Source organism: Poecilia reticulata, chromosome 18, assembly GCF_904066995.2.
Source record: "Poecilia reticulata chromosome 18, P_reticulata-male-v2, whole genome shotgun sequence".
In the NCBI taxonomy this organism is placed as follows: domain Eukaryota; kingdom Metazoa; phylum Chordata; class Actinopteri; order Cyprinodontiformes; family Poeciliidae; genus Poecilia; species Poecilia reticulata.
In genome coordinates this window covers 20,081,246-20,098,253 of record NC_088847.1, presented here as the reverse complement: position 1 = coordinate 20,098,253, position 17,008 = coordinate 20,081,246, and the positions used below count along the sequence as shown (strand labels likewise).

The 17,008-nt window shown below is 36.5% G+C and overlaps 1 protein-coding gene and 1 long non-coding RNA gene across 2 annotated transcripts; both read right to left on the bottom strand.

Annotated features, from left to right (window-relative positions):
* Nucleotides 1-1,471: 1,471 nt before the first annotated feature.
* LOC145548498 (uncharacterized) lies at nt 1,472-2,233 on the bottom strand. The gene is made up of 2 exons (XR_014084509.1): nt 2,037-2,233; nt 1,472-1,924 (listed from the first exon to the last, which is right to left on the bottom strand). It is a non-coding gene; the product is annotated as an uncharacterized LOC145548498 (long non-coding RNA).
* A 1,891-nt stretch (nt 2,234-4,124) lies between these two features.
* On the bottom strand, nt 4,125-15,161 carry LOC103480787 (uncharacterized). The gene is made up of 5 exons (XM_081599687.1): nt 14,932-15,161; nt 14,750-14,849; nt 10,129-10,370; nt 9,632-9,889; nt 4,125-4,484 (listed from the first exon to the last, which is right to left on the bottom strand). The coding sequence occupies exons 1-5, from the start codon at nt 14,960-14,962 to the stop codon at nt 4,174-4,176; spliced, it is 942 nt and encodes a 313-aa protein (XP_081455813.1). The 5' UTR covers nt 14,963-15,161; the 3' UTR covers nt 4,125-4,173.
* Nucleotides 15,162-17,008: the final 1,847 nt, after the last annotated feature.

Below are 17,008 nucleotides of genomic sequence, written 5' to 3'. Positions count from 1 at the left end.
ACAACAGGAACATAAAAAAGAAACAGGAAAAGCTAAAAAAAATGCCTTGGGCTCAATGAGGAAACTGCAAAGTTGAGGAATGTCGAGACTTTAGCAGGACAGCTGAGACTGGGACCTCAAAACCACAGAGAGGTTTCATCAGATTCCACCACAATCATCTGAGATCTCTTTAATTAGCACAACCAGCTAACAAGCTGTAGAACTGTTAAGGTCCAAGTATACAATGACATGGTGCTACAGTCTATTTTATATCACAACTGTAACTGATGCTGTAGATAATACTTTCCTGTGAAATGGATCTGTCATAGATAACTTGGGGAAAATAAAAGTAAAGGAGCATCTTACACAGTGTGTAGGTGATAGAGCAATCAAGAATAATGCAGGGTGTGTGTAGTTCCATTTGCCTTTGTACTTATTTATGGATATTTACAAACTTCTGTGTAAAGAAGATGAGACACTTTGCAATGCAATGTAGAAAGTATGAATGAAGCACCTTGTGAAAGAGCAAAAACAGTGCTGCAGTGTGGAACATGAGATAGGAACAAGATGTTTCTGAGAAACCAATGTTTTTGTTCTTCACACGGAAAGTTGTTTCTGCCATGCAGGGGCGACGGTGGATCAGAGGGCAGTAGTTCATGTATTTTAACAACAACAGAATAATATAATATCAAACTATATATGAAATCTAGCTAAAAATGTGCGGATAAAATCACTGAACATGTTTAGTTTGCCTCTGTGACTGCATTTTAAGACGGTCCAGTTTTTATGTCTTTGTCGCCCCCTGCTGGACTTGGTGGGGTGACTGATTTGTGGTCGCTTTGCCTTTTTCATATTTTAACGGATATTTCTGAGTAACATAAATTGATACATAGGAATCAAGAATTTTTTTAAAAGTGGATTATAATCTGATATTATTCCCCCTATATGTAATAGACTTTGGTTTAATCTGCCAGATTAAAACATTTGTTACTGCATGATTTGAGCTGGATTATTCTCTTATTTTAACCTCAACATTACCTTAAAGATCAGGTGAAAAGTGACACATACATGAATAAACATGTTGGCTTTTGGTAACTGATAGTCAACAATGAGGATGTGCTGAATCCTAACAATGAGCCTTTTGTCATGGCTCCTAGTTTTCTTCATACCGTTATTGATAACTCAGTTTGTCTATCTTGGATAAAAAGGGATATTTTATGAACTAATATAAGTACTTATTCTTTCAAAAACTCCTTAACTGTCTGTTCTTCTGTTGCTCTTCATTTGCAAAGTCATGTGGGTGGAACCAAATATTTCAACTGTCTAAAATAATCTGGCATGCAGAGGAAATGACTGCCTCCTCTGCATGCCATCAATGGTTTAATAAGGAAGACCGATGGTAAGATAGCAACTATTTGTTGTAATTGCTATGAGAAATTGAAAAAAGTTAATTAAATAACTGAATGTAATGTTTGTTTAAAGGTAAAGACACTTTAGTTTCACTTCTTTTTATTATTATTACAGTTTCTTGCTCTATAAACTACATGCTGTTTTCAGTTTTAACATTGCCTTCAAAGACACAAAATTACTACCATCATTAAGCTCAATAACAATCCAACACAATATATTTATACAAAAATCATTACAGCAATCCTGATTAACTGAACTGAATCTGGTAAACAAAAAGTCAGACACCTGAACCACTAGTGAGACAGAAATAGATTCACCAATGATATATTATTTAAACAATCTCTTATAAAAAGTTGTCCAAGTAAAATAAATGTTGCTGAAAACAATATATACAATTTAAGAGAACAGGCAGAAGTAAATATTCATCATTGCAACTGGGCTGATCCAAGACGTCGTCCTTGACTTTCTTCGTCTCTTATGGTTTGATGATGCGAATTTTCATGGAAAACTGTGATAAACCATTTTCTTTGAGGTACTGAAAAACAAAACAAACCATCTTATCACCAAACAATGGTTAAGGTCATTTAAATTTATGTTAAATAAGTAAAATCTACAAAAATATAAACATTTTCACAGGTTAGCCTCACCTCTGCTAAAACCTCTTCCATCTCTGATTCTGACAGTTTTCTTTGAGAAGTTAATTGTACTTTCATTCTAGAGACATAACCTGTTGACCCAGAAACAAATTATAAAAAGGTTAGCATTAAATTATGTTGACAAAATGTGATCATTTACATAAACATCTGTAGCATTTTCAACTACAGTTCAGCAACAAACAATGATATAACAATGTTTATAAGTATATTGGAAAAGGCATTACCACTTAGTTACCAGTAAGATTCATCTATGGGATTTACAAAATATGTTCATCACATTTTTTGCACAAAATCCTTCTTAACTAATGAGGTTTCAGTCTAATCAGTTCTTCCTGCTTTGAGCTCCTTTCAGGATGAGCTGTTTTAGGGCCTCTTGTCTCTAAATCCAAATAAGCTGCTGCTGGCCACGCCCCCAACTCAACTTTTACACTCGCATATGAAATGACTGCAAAGAGATGCTTAATTATACAACCGTACATCTTTGAAAAGCAGAAGTACAACCTCCTGCACAACCAACAGGAACGCAGCAAGTCTTTTCTCGAATGGAAATTCAATAGCTAAGTTTTCTCCAGCAGCCATTGTAAAGATCATACAGTGGTAAAACCAGCTGACCAAACATGCTGGAGCTCAGGCTGGGTTGCTAGGCGATGGGCCAGGCTTCACTGGAGTTGCTATGTACAGTTTGGAAAATGTAGGGCAGTGCCTGCTGATTTCTGATGTTACTTTCCAAACGTTTTAGAAACTTTTAATTTTTCAATTACATAAAACATTAACTTATTGGCAAAAACCAGCTGGGTGTTATATTTTTTTATTTTATTTTTTTAAGTGTATGGGATGTTTTTAGAAGCAGTTAAGATCCAATTGTAAGTACAAAAATGTGCAAAATATTAATTTTACATAAAGCTTCCCTCTCTATTTGTAACCTCACTAATCAGAGAAGTATCTACACTCAGGTAAGATAATATGTTGATATTACAGCTATTGGTTTTGGACAACAAATCTGTTTTTTTATGGAAAAGTGGCAAGAATGTTGGCTTATCAAGATAATTCCATGTAAAATCACTTTGATAGTTGACCACAAGAGGGCGCTCACTGGCAAAATGCTATGTGAGACACTTTGCAGGACAAAATCTCTAAGCTTGCAACCAGAACTACATCACAGGTTTTGATAAAATACGTTAGATTGTGCTTTAGATAAATGTTTAAAATTATTATTACCATTTACCCCAATATTACCAATGCATTAGTGTGTTGTTGTCGGAAAATCTCAAAGTGAACTATGTGAAATAAAAATGGAATGTAGGTTGAAAAAAGTGTTGTTCATTAAAATAATTGTAATTATTTTAGTCCTATGGAAGTTAGATTTTAGTGATATTTGCTTTTTTCATAATATAAGACTTTATCAAAATGCAACTAAAAGTAAAAACAGATTTCATAAACAGGTTTACTTCCGAAAGGGGAAAAAATAACTAGCAGGTAACTTACAAATGGATTTACTTACGTGGTTCTTTAGTTGAAAGTTGATCAGATTCCAGCATGATGGTGGTTTTCAACATAAAAATGAGAATATATATGGATGAATTAACACCAATCATTGAATCTATACTGTAAAAAACATTTACAGTAAAAAACAAGAAGATTTTAACTGTTAAGTAAAATATAAATCATCTAATTACTGTCTTAACTTTGTGACAGTTTAAATCTGAAATAAAAGAGTTTGGAGTAAAATCTACTTATTTGAGTTAATTAAAACTAAATAAATTTGTTGATATACATTTTGTCAGAGAATTTAATTATAATCAACAGTTTTTAAGTGAAAAGCACTTCCTGTGAAAATCTGCCTTCTAGCAGTCTGAGGACATTTCTGTAAAAAAATACTTGCCCATTGACTTGAGGAGAATATAAACATTCAACATACCATTTATAAATAAGATCTAAATAATAATAATAAAAAAACATCTAAATTGTTTGTCAAAATTGATTCTACTTTTATGTTACATACAGTCAAAAACAAACATCTTGGTACAATGAAAATAATTTGAAATCTAAATTTGTCAGAAGTATAATAATGATTTTGGTTTATAGTTTTGATAACTCACTGGCCTCTTGACTCTTAAATATATGGTTATCAATACTCAGTTTGTATCCATTTATACATTATAAAGAAGTGAATTATCTCACCAAGGAAAGCTACAAGTTGTACTCCACTGCTTCTGACGTTCTCAAACACAGAGTAGAGAGTGAATGTGTATTTGGTTCCAGCAGTGAGAAAAGAGACTGTGTGGTTCACTGGTCCATCTCCATCTGGTGCTCTGATTAATGTCTCTGTGCCGTTAAACTGGAGAACAAAGCTGGTGTTGATGTTGGTTTTATTCCACTGCAGGGTGATGCTGCTCTTATATTGTCCCGACTTTGTAAATCCTTCTGCATTTTGAGGAGCTAATAGAGAAAAAAGAGATACTCAGAAATAGCACAGCTTAGAATTTTTACATTTGGGTTTTCTTGTATATCTTTTAGTTGCCGGCATCTTAATTATTGCTTAATTATTGCCCAGGTCAATCAAACATATGGAGAGCAAAGGGAATTTATGATGGCTTTCTTCTGCCATTAAAGTTTTAAACAAATTATTCATCTTTTCATCACATTTTTTCACCTTACAAAACTACATCAAGTTGCTTTATGTTTCCAACCATCTATATAGCCCTCTTAGATATCTTCAAGTCTTTCCCAGGGTTTTCTCCCGTACCTCATGCAAATGACTCATAGTGCATCAAAGCTCAGTACTTTTGATGTAGAGAACTAGTGTCTCAGCTCTGATTGAGTTTCTCTTGCCTTTGAAGGTGAGCTTAGTCACCTAAACAGAAAGCTTGACCCAGTAAATGTTAAGCATATATTGAAAGTTTAGAGCAGTGGTTCTTAACCTTTTTTGAGGTACCGAACCCCCCAGTTTCATATGCGCATTCACCGAACCCTTCTTATTCCTCCTCCCCCCGCCGCCAACACAAAATACTTTGCGGTATTCTGATTTAGTAATGTAATTATATTAGCTGTGTTACCACCCCCACGCCACTAGAGGCAGTAGCAACCCCGAAAAGATGCGACTAAGGAGCAATTTTAGACTATAGAATTTGGTAAAAACGGTGAGTTTTGCCGAAAGACACAAGTTTAAATCCATGCTGAGAGTGGAACACCTTCAATCAGTGCTCCTCCGCAGCTCTTATTGGCTAAGCAATGTAACGTGATCCTCTGCAGCAAGTGATGGCAAAGCGGCGCGTCATCACGACTTTACACAAGTGTGTTTATCTCCGTGGCAGAGGCTCCGCCAAACCCCTGAGACCGACTCATCGAACCCCTGGGGTTCGATCGAACCCAGGTTAAGAACCACTGGTTTAGAGTGTTTGGATAATACTTATGCAGTTCACATGTTTAGAGTAAATTATCACATGAATAGGGCTGATTATATCTTGGTTGCACCTTGGCGAGAAGAAGACTGCCACAAACCTCCCAAAGAAGAGGCTAGCAATGTATGTTTAAATAAACAAACAACAAAGATTTTTGGTGCACATCATCTTTAAAGTGTCTAGTTATGATTCACACCTTTGCATTTACAAAAATTAGTGTGGTGTGTGAGCAGGATGTTAAAACATGTTGACGGTTACAATAGTGACTGGTGGGATAATACACTGCTCAAAAAAATAAAGGGAACACTTAAACAACACAATATAACTCCAAGTAAATCAAACTTCTGTGAAATCAAACTGTCCACTTAGGAAGCAACACTGATTGACAACGGGGACCCTCGTCGGGTCAATCAATGTTGCTTCCTAAGTGGACAGTTTGATTTCACAGAAGTTTGATTTACTTGGAGTTATATTGTGTTGTTTAAGTGTTCCCTTTATTTTTTTGAGAAGTATACATTAGACCTAGGTGTGCTTATTTAAATACATACCATATTCTTCCAATTCCTAACTTCTTCCTTTTAAATATTAATTTTGAGTGTGGTTCTTGATCTGTTGGACTTAGTGATGGCCAGACAAAGCATATAACAATACAGTTGTGAGAAAAATGGAATCCTTACTGATTTTGATAGTGGTGGCTTAGACATGGACTATATGGGGAAGATGGGCCATTTTCCATGCCTGGTTTTGAATGCATATGATCAGTTCATGGGAAAAGAGGATAATCTGACCTTTCATCAGTCATGTGGCACTCTGTTACCACCTGCAAAAGTTTATGATGAAGGGACAACTGTCTCTATGATGTACCCTTTAAAACTAAAGAGGATCCAAATGAGGTTCTGACACAAGATGAGAAACTGCTGATCCACTAGAAAAACAACAATATTTTCATAGTAGAAACAAAGATGAGAAAGAACTATACAGAGACTGATGTCAAATAGATCAATGAGCACATGAGAGGTGTAGACCTTCATGACCTAAACCCCTCAAGGTTAAGTGTCATGGTCAGGTCCAAGAAGTGGTGGTGGCCCATCTCAAAAGTGCTCTTGTAAATAGGGTGATGGTAGTTTAGGAGGCTGGAGTTTATCTTGTACCTGGTGGGTTGCCTGCTGGAACCCCCACTTTGTCTGTTAGTCATTGTGACCTTGATCAAGAGGACGATTCACCCACCATGCCAGCTGGTGGTAGTCAGAGGACCCGGTGGAGGAGCCGGTGTATGACTGCCTTACTTCTGTCAGACTGTGCCAGGGAAGCTGTAACTACAATATAATAGTTAACTGCTATCAGTCTGTGAATGTGTGTGTGAATGTGTGAATGACTAAATGTGGTGAAAAGCATTTTCAGGTCATTTGGACTTGATAAAGAACTATACAAGTACAGGCCATTTACCTTTCAGATATTATTTTACAAGGAATGATCGATTTGGTCATCATGGGTTGTGGCTTATTATCTTATGCAAAGGTTTGGTACAAGGCCAGTAGGTCATGGAAATAGATCTCAAATGGACACTTCTCTTCAAGTTATGATAAGATGTGACCAAGACACTTACTGGTCAGGCAATGCTAGAATCGTTTCCAGAGATGTTGCTTTTGCACCACCCATGCCTTGGAGAAATTCAAGGCTTTATTGCACATTGAGTGCTTCAAGAAAGAACATGGAAAGTAAGGAGGGGATGAAATAACCCAAAATTGAAGAATACCAAAGTCACCAAATGGTGAGAAGGAGCCATACAACTCTCCTTTGATTCCAGGCCTTGGGGTCCAGTATCCTGTAACTTTCAGGTGTGTTCCTGGTCCAACACACCTGAATTAAATGGATCACCTCCTCAGTATGTAGTCCAGTTCTCCAGAGTCCTGCTAATCACCTGATTCAGGTGTGTTGAAGCAGAGACGGATGGAAAAGATGCATGAACCCGGCCCTCAAATCCTGGAGTTGGAGACTCCTGGACTAAGTCTATTGAGTCTTACTGTATGACAGTGTGGCAAATGTTCATAATTTTCAGAAATATAAATGAAAGCCTCTACTGTAGATGTTATCTTTATGATTTATGTTACTGTGATGACACTACAACTGACTAAAGTTCAATATAAAACACTCAAGCACTCAAATTTACCTTGGTTTAGAATATACAGATAGTCAAATTTGTACTTTACAGAGCAAATGTTGCACTAAAGTAATGCTGTGGCAAGATATATTCCAATAAAGAAACAATGTTCACATATTATGATCATGTCTATTTGGAAAAAGCACTTTTAGCTCATCTTAGTATAAGAACACAATGTTATCCCACCGGTCACAATTGTGACCGATCATAAAACACAATTTTTAATATATTTTTCCACAATTTTTAAAATTATTTCCCTTTGAATAGTTCAAAGGGCTATCAATGGCATCAGATTTTAATATTTTCATGTCTGGGAAAAACTTGGGATTAAATGGGTTAAGGTGTTTGCATTGGGATCTCATTTTTACAATCATGATCCATATCTCACTATTACAGCATTTAATCCATCCATCCATTTTCTTGCACCCTTGTCCCTTGGTGGGGTCGGGAGGGTTGCTGGTGCCCATCTCCAGCTAACGTTTTGGACGACAGGCGGGGTCACCCTGGACAGGTCGCCAGTCTGTCGCAGGGCAACACAGAGAGACAGACAGGACACACAACCATGCACACACACTGTGAAGTCAAATCAGAAAAGAAAAATAAATAAATAAATAAAAAATGATGATGGGAAAAAAAAAGCCATGCGCTTCCACACGGACCTAAAAGAGGGACGGACAAGAAAAAAAAGAAGATGCAAGTGAAAGCCGCCAAACAAAGAGGACTGGAGTTTGCGGACTTTTGAATCACAGATCCTATCCAACCTGTGTACAACTGGATGATCTTTTGATGAGCAGAGAGGCAGCCGGTAAGAAATAAACTGCGTTGATATGAAATCGGACCGCAAAAGTGTCTACATTCCAGTTTGGCTGATCGAATCATTAGTGACAGCGAACTGAAGTGGTGGATTGCGGCGGTGACACTTGCCGTTCATTGATTGATGGACTTTTATGATTAAGTTGTTTGTTGTGTTGATGAAATGGATTTGGTACCAAGTTCAACTGTTAATTAATTTATCATCAACTTCAAAAGATAATTTAAAGCTAAATTTATAGTAAATATTTATTATTAATGTTGAGAAGTTATGTTTGTATGTTAAGAAATGTATGAAATGTAAATACAAATATTAACTTGAACTGCACTTTAAAGTTAAGTTTAAAGTTAACATAAGTTTAGTTACTTGTGTATTTAATTTTGATCACTTTGTTGCTTGGTATTTACCTATATAATTTGCCATTCCTTTTGTAATTGAGTGAAATTAATTTACACAGATTAGTAATTATTATTTTTTGGGTTTGTTTAAAGGTTTTTACCTGAATCCTTTGGATCAACGGTGAACATGTCTATACACTGAAATAAATGGAAGTAAAAGCAAGACAAACTGTTTGATCCTTCGAGTAAATCCCTGTCATCAAGAGTCTGCGTGGGGTCATCCATTCCCTTTCAAGTGGGGAAGTTACACAGTTTAAAAAAAAAGAACTTGACACACACACACACACACACACGCACACACACACACACACACACACCTAGGGGCAATTTGTAGAGGCCAATTACCCTGACAGTCATGTTTTTGGACTGTGGGAGGAAACCGGAGTACCTGGAGAGAGCCCACGCATGCACAGGGAGAACATGCAAACTCCATGCAGAAAGACTGGGAATCGAATCAAGAACCTTCTTGCTGCAAGGCAACAGCTCTACCAACTGCACCACTGTGCAGCCCCAACATTTAATCACCAAAAATAATTGTTGTAAACTTTGCTGTCCTTCAAATGAGACTCATGTTTCATATTTTGTTGCAGAGCAGGTTTAAGAGTAAACTGTAAAAGTGGTCAAACAAAAAACTGGATTATGAGAGAGAGGGGAAGATGTGGCAAAGTTCAATAAGCCAGGACTGAGGACGTATACGGGTCATGCGCTGTACCACTCCACAGCAAATAAACAATTTTTAATAACCTAGAGGCTACAGACTCACTGACTTCTGGCACTAAAATATCTTTGTTTCCTAATAAAATGTAAAGTCTTACCAGTAGCTGCAGTAATTTTGATGCCACTGCTCCTGACGTTGTCAAGAACAGAGAAGAGAGTGAATGTGTAGTTTGTTGTAGGAGTGAGAGATGAGACTGTGTAGTTTACTGGTCCATCTCCATCTGGGGCTCTGATGAATGTCTCTGATCCATTATACAGGAGAACAAAACTGGTGCTGTTGTTGATCTTGTTCCACTGCAGAGTGATGCTGCTCTCATCCTGAGCTGAAGTTGTAAAACCTTTTGCATTTGATGGAACTAAGATAAAAACAATACAAACAGTAACAGACAAATGAAACAGGAAAGTGTCAAAAAACATTTTGTTTTTACACTAAAATTTGGGTTTTGTAATTCCTTTAAATTGTTAAAAGCAAAACTTTCAGAAAAAGGTATTTTTTTCTGTGTTGCATAACATTGTTCTTCCCAACATATTTTTTCTGGATGTAAACTTAGGGATTACTTATGGCTGCTGAAACAGCAGAAATGAGATGTATTACTTGGTTTGAAGCAGACGAATGGCAAACTCAGGGTGCAACTTTCATCCGACCATCTTCCAGAGTCACTAAATGATCCAGCAACACACTGTTCACCAGATGGTGCATTGGGCTTGCCATTTGCCCAGTATCGAAACAGAGAGGTGCTGCCATCAGACCACAGCTTTTCCCGATACAGTCCAATCCAAACAATGTTGGCACCTACTAGGGTTCTGATGATTTCATTTTCTGCCTGATTTCGTACACTAGCAAGAGAAAACAACATGAATAAACCATCATCTTAAATACAGTACATAAGGAAAACTAATCTGTGTTGGGTTACTTTAGATTTTTCTGTTTCAAAACAAACACAAAAAGACAATAGCTGTGTTGTCTTTTGTTTGTTTCTGTTTTTAATACTCAAGAAAAACATAAATTGTAATAATAAAAAAACACAGTGTTTCATTTTTGCTTCAGCCATTAAATCTAAACTAAAATAATCAGTTTTTTTACAAATATGCAGGGGCAGAGCTATGGGGGGTGGGAGGCAGTGGTTAATAAAACCAGTCAGTGGTTACTATAACCACTGACTAGTTGTTTCTAGAGAGCACTGGGAGAAATCAGAGGAAATATATTTTTCAGATTACCTCTCATACCATACTGTCACAACATAATGACAGTTTTAACAAATATATATATTTATTTAAATGAAAGCTACATTCTGCAGCTTTAATTTCACTCAGGAGAGGACAGGTCAGGAAGGACGTGGGTTAGAGCTGCTGCTGACTGACTCATCTGTTAAATGTGGTAAAAGGTACAAGGACAAGTTAAATATATGAATATCTTGGTAATTTCTTTCCTTAATTCATTAAATGCTATGGAGGCAAACAGTAGACTGTAGCTAAGCTAACTATGCTAAATGGTTGATAATCACACACAGTCCTCTCGGAGAAAAACTGAGTTACAAATTGACACTCTTACCTTTTTCTCTCTCCCTCTCTCTATTTCTTTGAAAACCAGATTTTATAATTTTTTTTAGTAGCATAGTAACTGCTACGGTCATTCTTGTCTTCCACTGACTGCTGCTGAACACCATTACCGTCATGTGCGCTAAGCAGGAACAAACCATTTCAGGCAGATCCACGGGGTGTTCAGGGCAAATATGGGTGTGAGCTTTCTGGTCTGGGTTTGGTAAAATTAAATTTTTTCTGCTAAAAACTATTTTAGAAAACACAATATGGTTAATTTTGTAATTGAAAGGGCCCTATTTTTTATTTATATGAACAAAAAAGAAAAATTGCAAAGGGTCCCCTGTCGGTCAGTAGTCCTGACAACTTCTTAAACTACAAAACAAAAGCCCGAGGAAATTGTTCTAACCCTCACCCCTTAACATAACATGTGTAGCAAAACAGAAGAATTAGTAAAATTAACCAAATTGGAATTTAAAATCTTAAATTAACCTATTAACATATTGGTATAAAGATGGGGCTTTTGTGATGTTGCAATATTTAAGCACTTTCTTAAATTAACTTATTAAACTTTAGAAATGGTGATATTTAGAAAGCTGTATTTCTAAATAAAAAACTCAGACAAAGGACTAAATGAATATCTTAATATAACTTTTCTTCACCTGTTAGAAGACCAAATTTTATTATATTTAAACTTAAAAGTACAAAATCCAGTTTTTAAAATATTTCTAAAAACATTAATGAAGTTGCAATTGTCTCAAAATCTCAGTCACAAAACTCAGGAATTGATATTTATTTTAAATTTATTTTTGCAGAAAGTCATTACAGGAAAAACTTCATACATAATTATGAATTTCATGTCTTAATATTTCTGTGGGAGTGGAAAAGAAAGTGGTTTTGTTCTTTTTTTAGTGGTATTTTTAAACAAATGTTTTCTTTTCGCAGGGGAAGAAGATTGATGTGTTCCTTATGAATTACTTGTAACATTTTTCGTCTATAAAATCTCAACCATTCATAGTTTATTTTGAAAAGGACATGTTAGTTCCTTGAGTCTTTCTGTCACAATGTAGCATCAGGCTTTTTTTCTATTTTATATGTGCTGTATGTTTGTCCTTAGCTTGATTTCTGTTAGCAAATTAGTGCCACTTTATACCAAACTAACTTTTAGCCACATAAAAGACATACATTGTATATTTGGTAACAGCTGATTATGTAATCTTGTCTCTAGATAATTAAATTGCAGGGAGAATTGACTGTAAGATTGTTAAATTCAATCCTAGTACATTTTAATGTGTATTTTTTGCCATCTTGGAAATATGACAATGTTCACAGAGCAAGCTGTGTCGGTTGCAAACAAAAGCAAATCAGTTTTCAAAAATAATGAAATAATTTTTGTTTCACTCTACTGAACATGTGTGATTACATTGAATTTTGCTCTGTATTCAACAAGTCATCATAAAATCTGTTTGAACAGCCAAATATCTCCAGTTATGACTTTGTAAAGCAAAAATACCTATGAGGTACATTTAAAATGAAAAGGAAAACGGGCTTTGCTAACAGGAAGGCAGCAAAACCTGTGGTGAATGCTAAGACTAGTTAGCACAGCCACAGGTAACAGTGAGTAAATGGTTTTACTGTAATGGTGAATTGTTTCTCCGCTGTTGGCACATTTAGCAGTTCATTCATGAGGAGTTGATTGACGGCGCTAAGATGCTCCTACTGGCCCTGATTGGTTGTTTGTCATTGGGCACGGTGCATTTCTTCAGACAGCAGTTGAAGCACAGGAAAAAAGCGGAGGATCTTGATCTTTTTACAGATTATCTGCCTCATATTAAACTGTCACAACATGACAGTTTCAGCGAATACATAAAAAAATGTGTCTTATAAAAGTTACTATCCTGGCAATTGCCTTCCTGTGCTATTCCTCTCGATTCAAGTCTCGCTTATGGCACAGACTGGGCTTTCTCCAATTGACTTGGATTCTCTAGTACAGTGGTTCTTAACCTGGGTTCAATTGAACCCCAGGGGTTCGGTGGAGCCTCTGCCGCTGAGGTAAAGACACACTTTTGTAAAGTCGTGATGATGCCCTGCTTTGCCACTCTCGCTGCAGAGGATCACGTTACATTGCTTAGCCAATCAGTGCTGTGGAGGAGCACTGATTGAAAGAGCTCCACTCTCAGCATGGATTTGAACTTGTGTCTTTAATTACTTCAGCAAAGCTCAGTTTTTACCAAATTCTGTAGCTTTCGGTGAACTTCTAAATCTGCTCCTTAGTCGCATCTTTTCGAGGTTGCTGCTGCCTCTAGTGGCGTGGGGGTGGTAATACAATTAATATAATTACATTACTAAATTAGAATACAGCAAAGTCTTTATTATTTATTATTAATTTTTCATTCTCTTAAGAATGTAGAGCTAATTAAATAATCTAAATAAGACCTTAAAGTGGTTCCAGTTTCTCTCGATGGCCAACTTGTTGAAACTGTAACAAATTTTAAATACCTTGGGTCGTTGGACAGTCAGCTCAACTTTGCTGAAAACACTGGCTATATTTTGAAGAACTGTTCTCAGAGACTCTACATTTTAAGAAGACTTAGTGATCTTAGGGTGACCCAACTAGACTCTAGTTGGTCACCCCTATGTCTTGAATATGGAAAAAAAATCATTTTATTTATCACTACAGAAGGGTTCAGTGAATGCGCATATGAATCTGATGGGTTTGGTACCTCAAAAAAGGTTAAGAACCACTGCTCTAGTAGAATTTATACTTTACTAAATTAGCAAACAGAAGTTCTGAATGATGATGTTGATTTTCGGTGCTGTTTTAATATTGCAGTCCACCTGTAGTTTTAGCAATAGCAGCAGATGTAGTAAACAAAGCTGTTCAGTCCATGTTGGTCACACTTCCAACTATTAAATTATCTTTAACAATCGTCTTGTTAGGGTCGGCATGTCTGTCTTTATAGTGAAGGATGGCTGTTTTACACTTCAGTCAATTTCTGGTGAGCTTCATAATATTGAACTGCCACACTACCTACATCACAAACATTTACCCAGTCACTTTACTTGTGACTTTCAACAAAGTCCATGCATCAATGGAGCAACCATTTCTCAATAGCTGAAAACACAGACCCTCTGTACGAATCAAAGCATAGAACTCAGGGCTCGTTTTTACTGGGCTAAAACGTTAAGATGCTGCAGCTTTAATTTTTCTGAGATGTAAGGATTTTGAATCCTTAGTTTTCTCATTTACATAAAAGTAGCAGTCACTTAAAACATCTCATCAAACGATGTGTTCATTGAATTAAAAAGAGATTAGTTTAATAAACAGGCAGCTGTAGAAAAAGGAGGTAGAAAAAAATATTTAAAGGAAAGACTGATACACGGAAAGAAAAAACAAGTACCAGAGTTACCAGAAATATAGGAATACAGCTTGCATAACTCAGCAACAGGAACAACAGGAAGTAAATGGAAAACAGTTAACAGAAAGAAACAATGCACTGTGCTTAGTGCCAAAACAAACCACCAAGTGTTAACAAAGAAAGAATAACACATCAACTTCTTAAATTACAAAACAAAAGCCCAGAGGAAAATGTCTGTAGAATTCATGAACCAGAACTACAATCCCTCTTTATATAGTGTGTTGGCATTAATGCAGTATTTGCTTACAGACTTATTACCTGGCCAGGTCAACATAATTCTGACGGCAGAATTTCTGAGCTTCTGTCCAGGTTAATGAAATGCTACTCAAAACATAGGATGGTGATCCACCTACTGTACCTGTAAATATATGGATAAGATGTAAGAAAATAATAAACTTTAATTGCTGTATTACATTTCACCTATCTATCCATCTACTTACCATTATAGCACACGAACTGCCTTGTTCCCATGCACTCAGCGTCATCCCATTGGCCCAATGAGTTAACACTAGAACCATAAAACTGAACACAATGCTGTTGTCCATAATAATCGTCGGGTTGGCCAGGATGCCAGTTCCTAAATGAATTTTCTCCAGGACCATAGAAGCTGCTGTCATCTAGGGACCATTTCCAGCTGTTTATTATGTCATCGTAGAGACCGATCCATGCCTTGCCTAAATAATCAAAAAACATGTTTATTATATATAGAAGCTTCAGTAACATGTTTACTGTTATGTAAGACTTTCAGTAATACTGATAAAACAATGCAGGGTTTGTGTTTATACATTCATTTTTTCAAGTTAAAAACTCACCTGTATAACCGGAGGTGGTACTTAGAAAGTCATCAACATCAGCTGTGCTTTCAATGGTGGCCAGATCAGTGTAGTCCCGTCTGCAGACGCTCTGAGCTTCTGTCCATGTTAGCGAAGTGTTCACAAAGTAGTACTGATGGCTTTGGGTGCTAGCAACACTGAGCAGGGCGCCTGAAATAAAACCCATTAAACTTTAACAGCACTGAATTACAGGCATTGCATTAATCTTCCTTATTTTCTCCAAGTGTTTTTTCTGTAGAAAATGTCAGCAAAAATAGTGATTAAAAGCATTTAATCAGCCTTGTTAGCCAAGCTAAAAAAAAAAAAACTCAGTTACATTTTGTTCACTATCAATGTTGACATTCAGGTCTACAATTCATCATAAGGTCCTTCTAGAATTTGTTTTAATGTAATTTCTGTCACCTGTGTAGTTTAAAAAGCCTTGGTAAGCAGGAAGGAACTGCAAAGTAACCTTCAAAGCAGGTTTGTTCATCTCCAGCGTTCTGGCACTAATACACATAATCGGTTGATTTACCTTCTTTGCAAATTAAACTTCTGTGTTAATAAATTATTAATTCAGTTGTTTTTAATAATGGAAAGATGTAAAACATGGTGGACAGCTTCACTAGAGGTCAGCAGGCTTTAAAGTCATTACATGATTTAACTAATGAAGTTGTTAGGAGAAAAACTGCCAGCACAACGCAATCAAAATATGTGAACAGAAAACCAACACAATGTACTCAAAAATGTATACCATATTTTCCGCACTATAAGGCGCACCTTCAATGAAAGGCCTATTTTAAAACTTTTTTCATATATAAGGCGCACCACATTATAAGGCGCGTAGAATAGATGCGACAGTAAATGCTGGAGTTGTGCTATGCATCCACTAGATGGAGCTGCACTAAACCGAATGTCAACAAAACAGTCCAACTCCGGTCGGCGAGGAGAGCCTTCTGCGACTGGGCCGGGGCGTGGCCGGACAATGGTCACCCTTCTCCGTTCGCGCATAGCATGTTCGTGGAGAACGATGTGCTAAATGACCTGCAAACGACCTGATTATCAGCAAAGTTAATGTTTTGGAGTAGCCATCACAAAGCCCCGAACTAGGCACAATAGAGAATCAATCAATCTACAAACAAAAAATGCTCTACTAGACCTATAAAGAAGAAATGACCAGCAAGTTATGGATGGATATGCAGAACAGTTGACCTTTGTCATATGGTCTCAAGAGTGATTCTAACAAATGGTATGAAAACGCATGTAAACATCTGAACATGATGAATTTAAGAAAAAGAACTATTAAGACAAAGACAGACAGAACATGTAAGCAGGTCTCTCCTGGGATTTGAACCCAGGAAAATGTAAAAAAAAAAAAAGGGGTCTCAGAAGTCACAGTAAGAAAACAGACAAAGAGCCCAAACAGAATGAGCCTGTAATCCATCAATGAACGCTTGAGATAAGAGTATCCAGATCATTTCTAAATCCAAACGTTATGGATGCATTTTACAACATAAACAAGCTGATGAGCTTCAATGCTATAAGGCAAATATAAGCAAAGTATTGAGATGCTTTGCATGTTTAATGGTATTACAGGTGGATGTGGCATCCATTATACTGTCAGCACATCTGACAGTACAAGAATGAGGATGAGCATAATTTTAAAATATAAGGTGTCACAAAACAAAGCAGAAGTTATGATGTG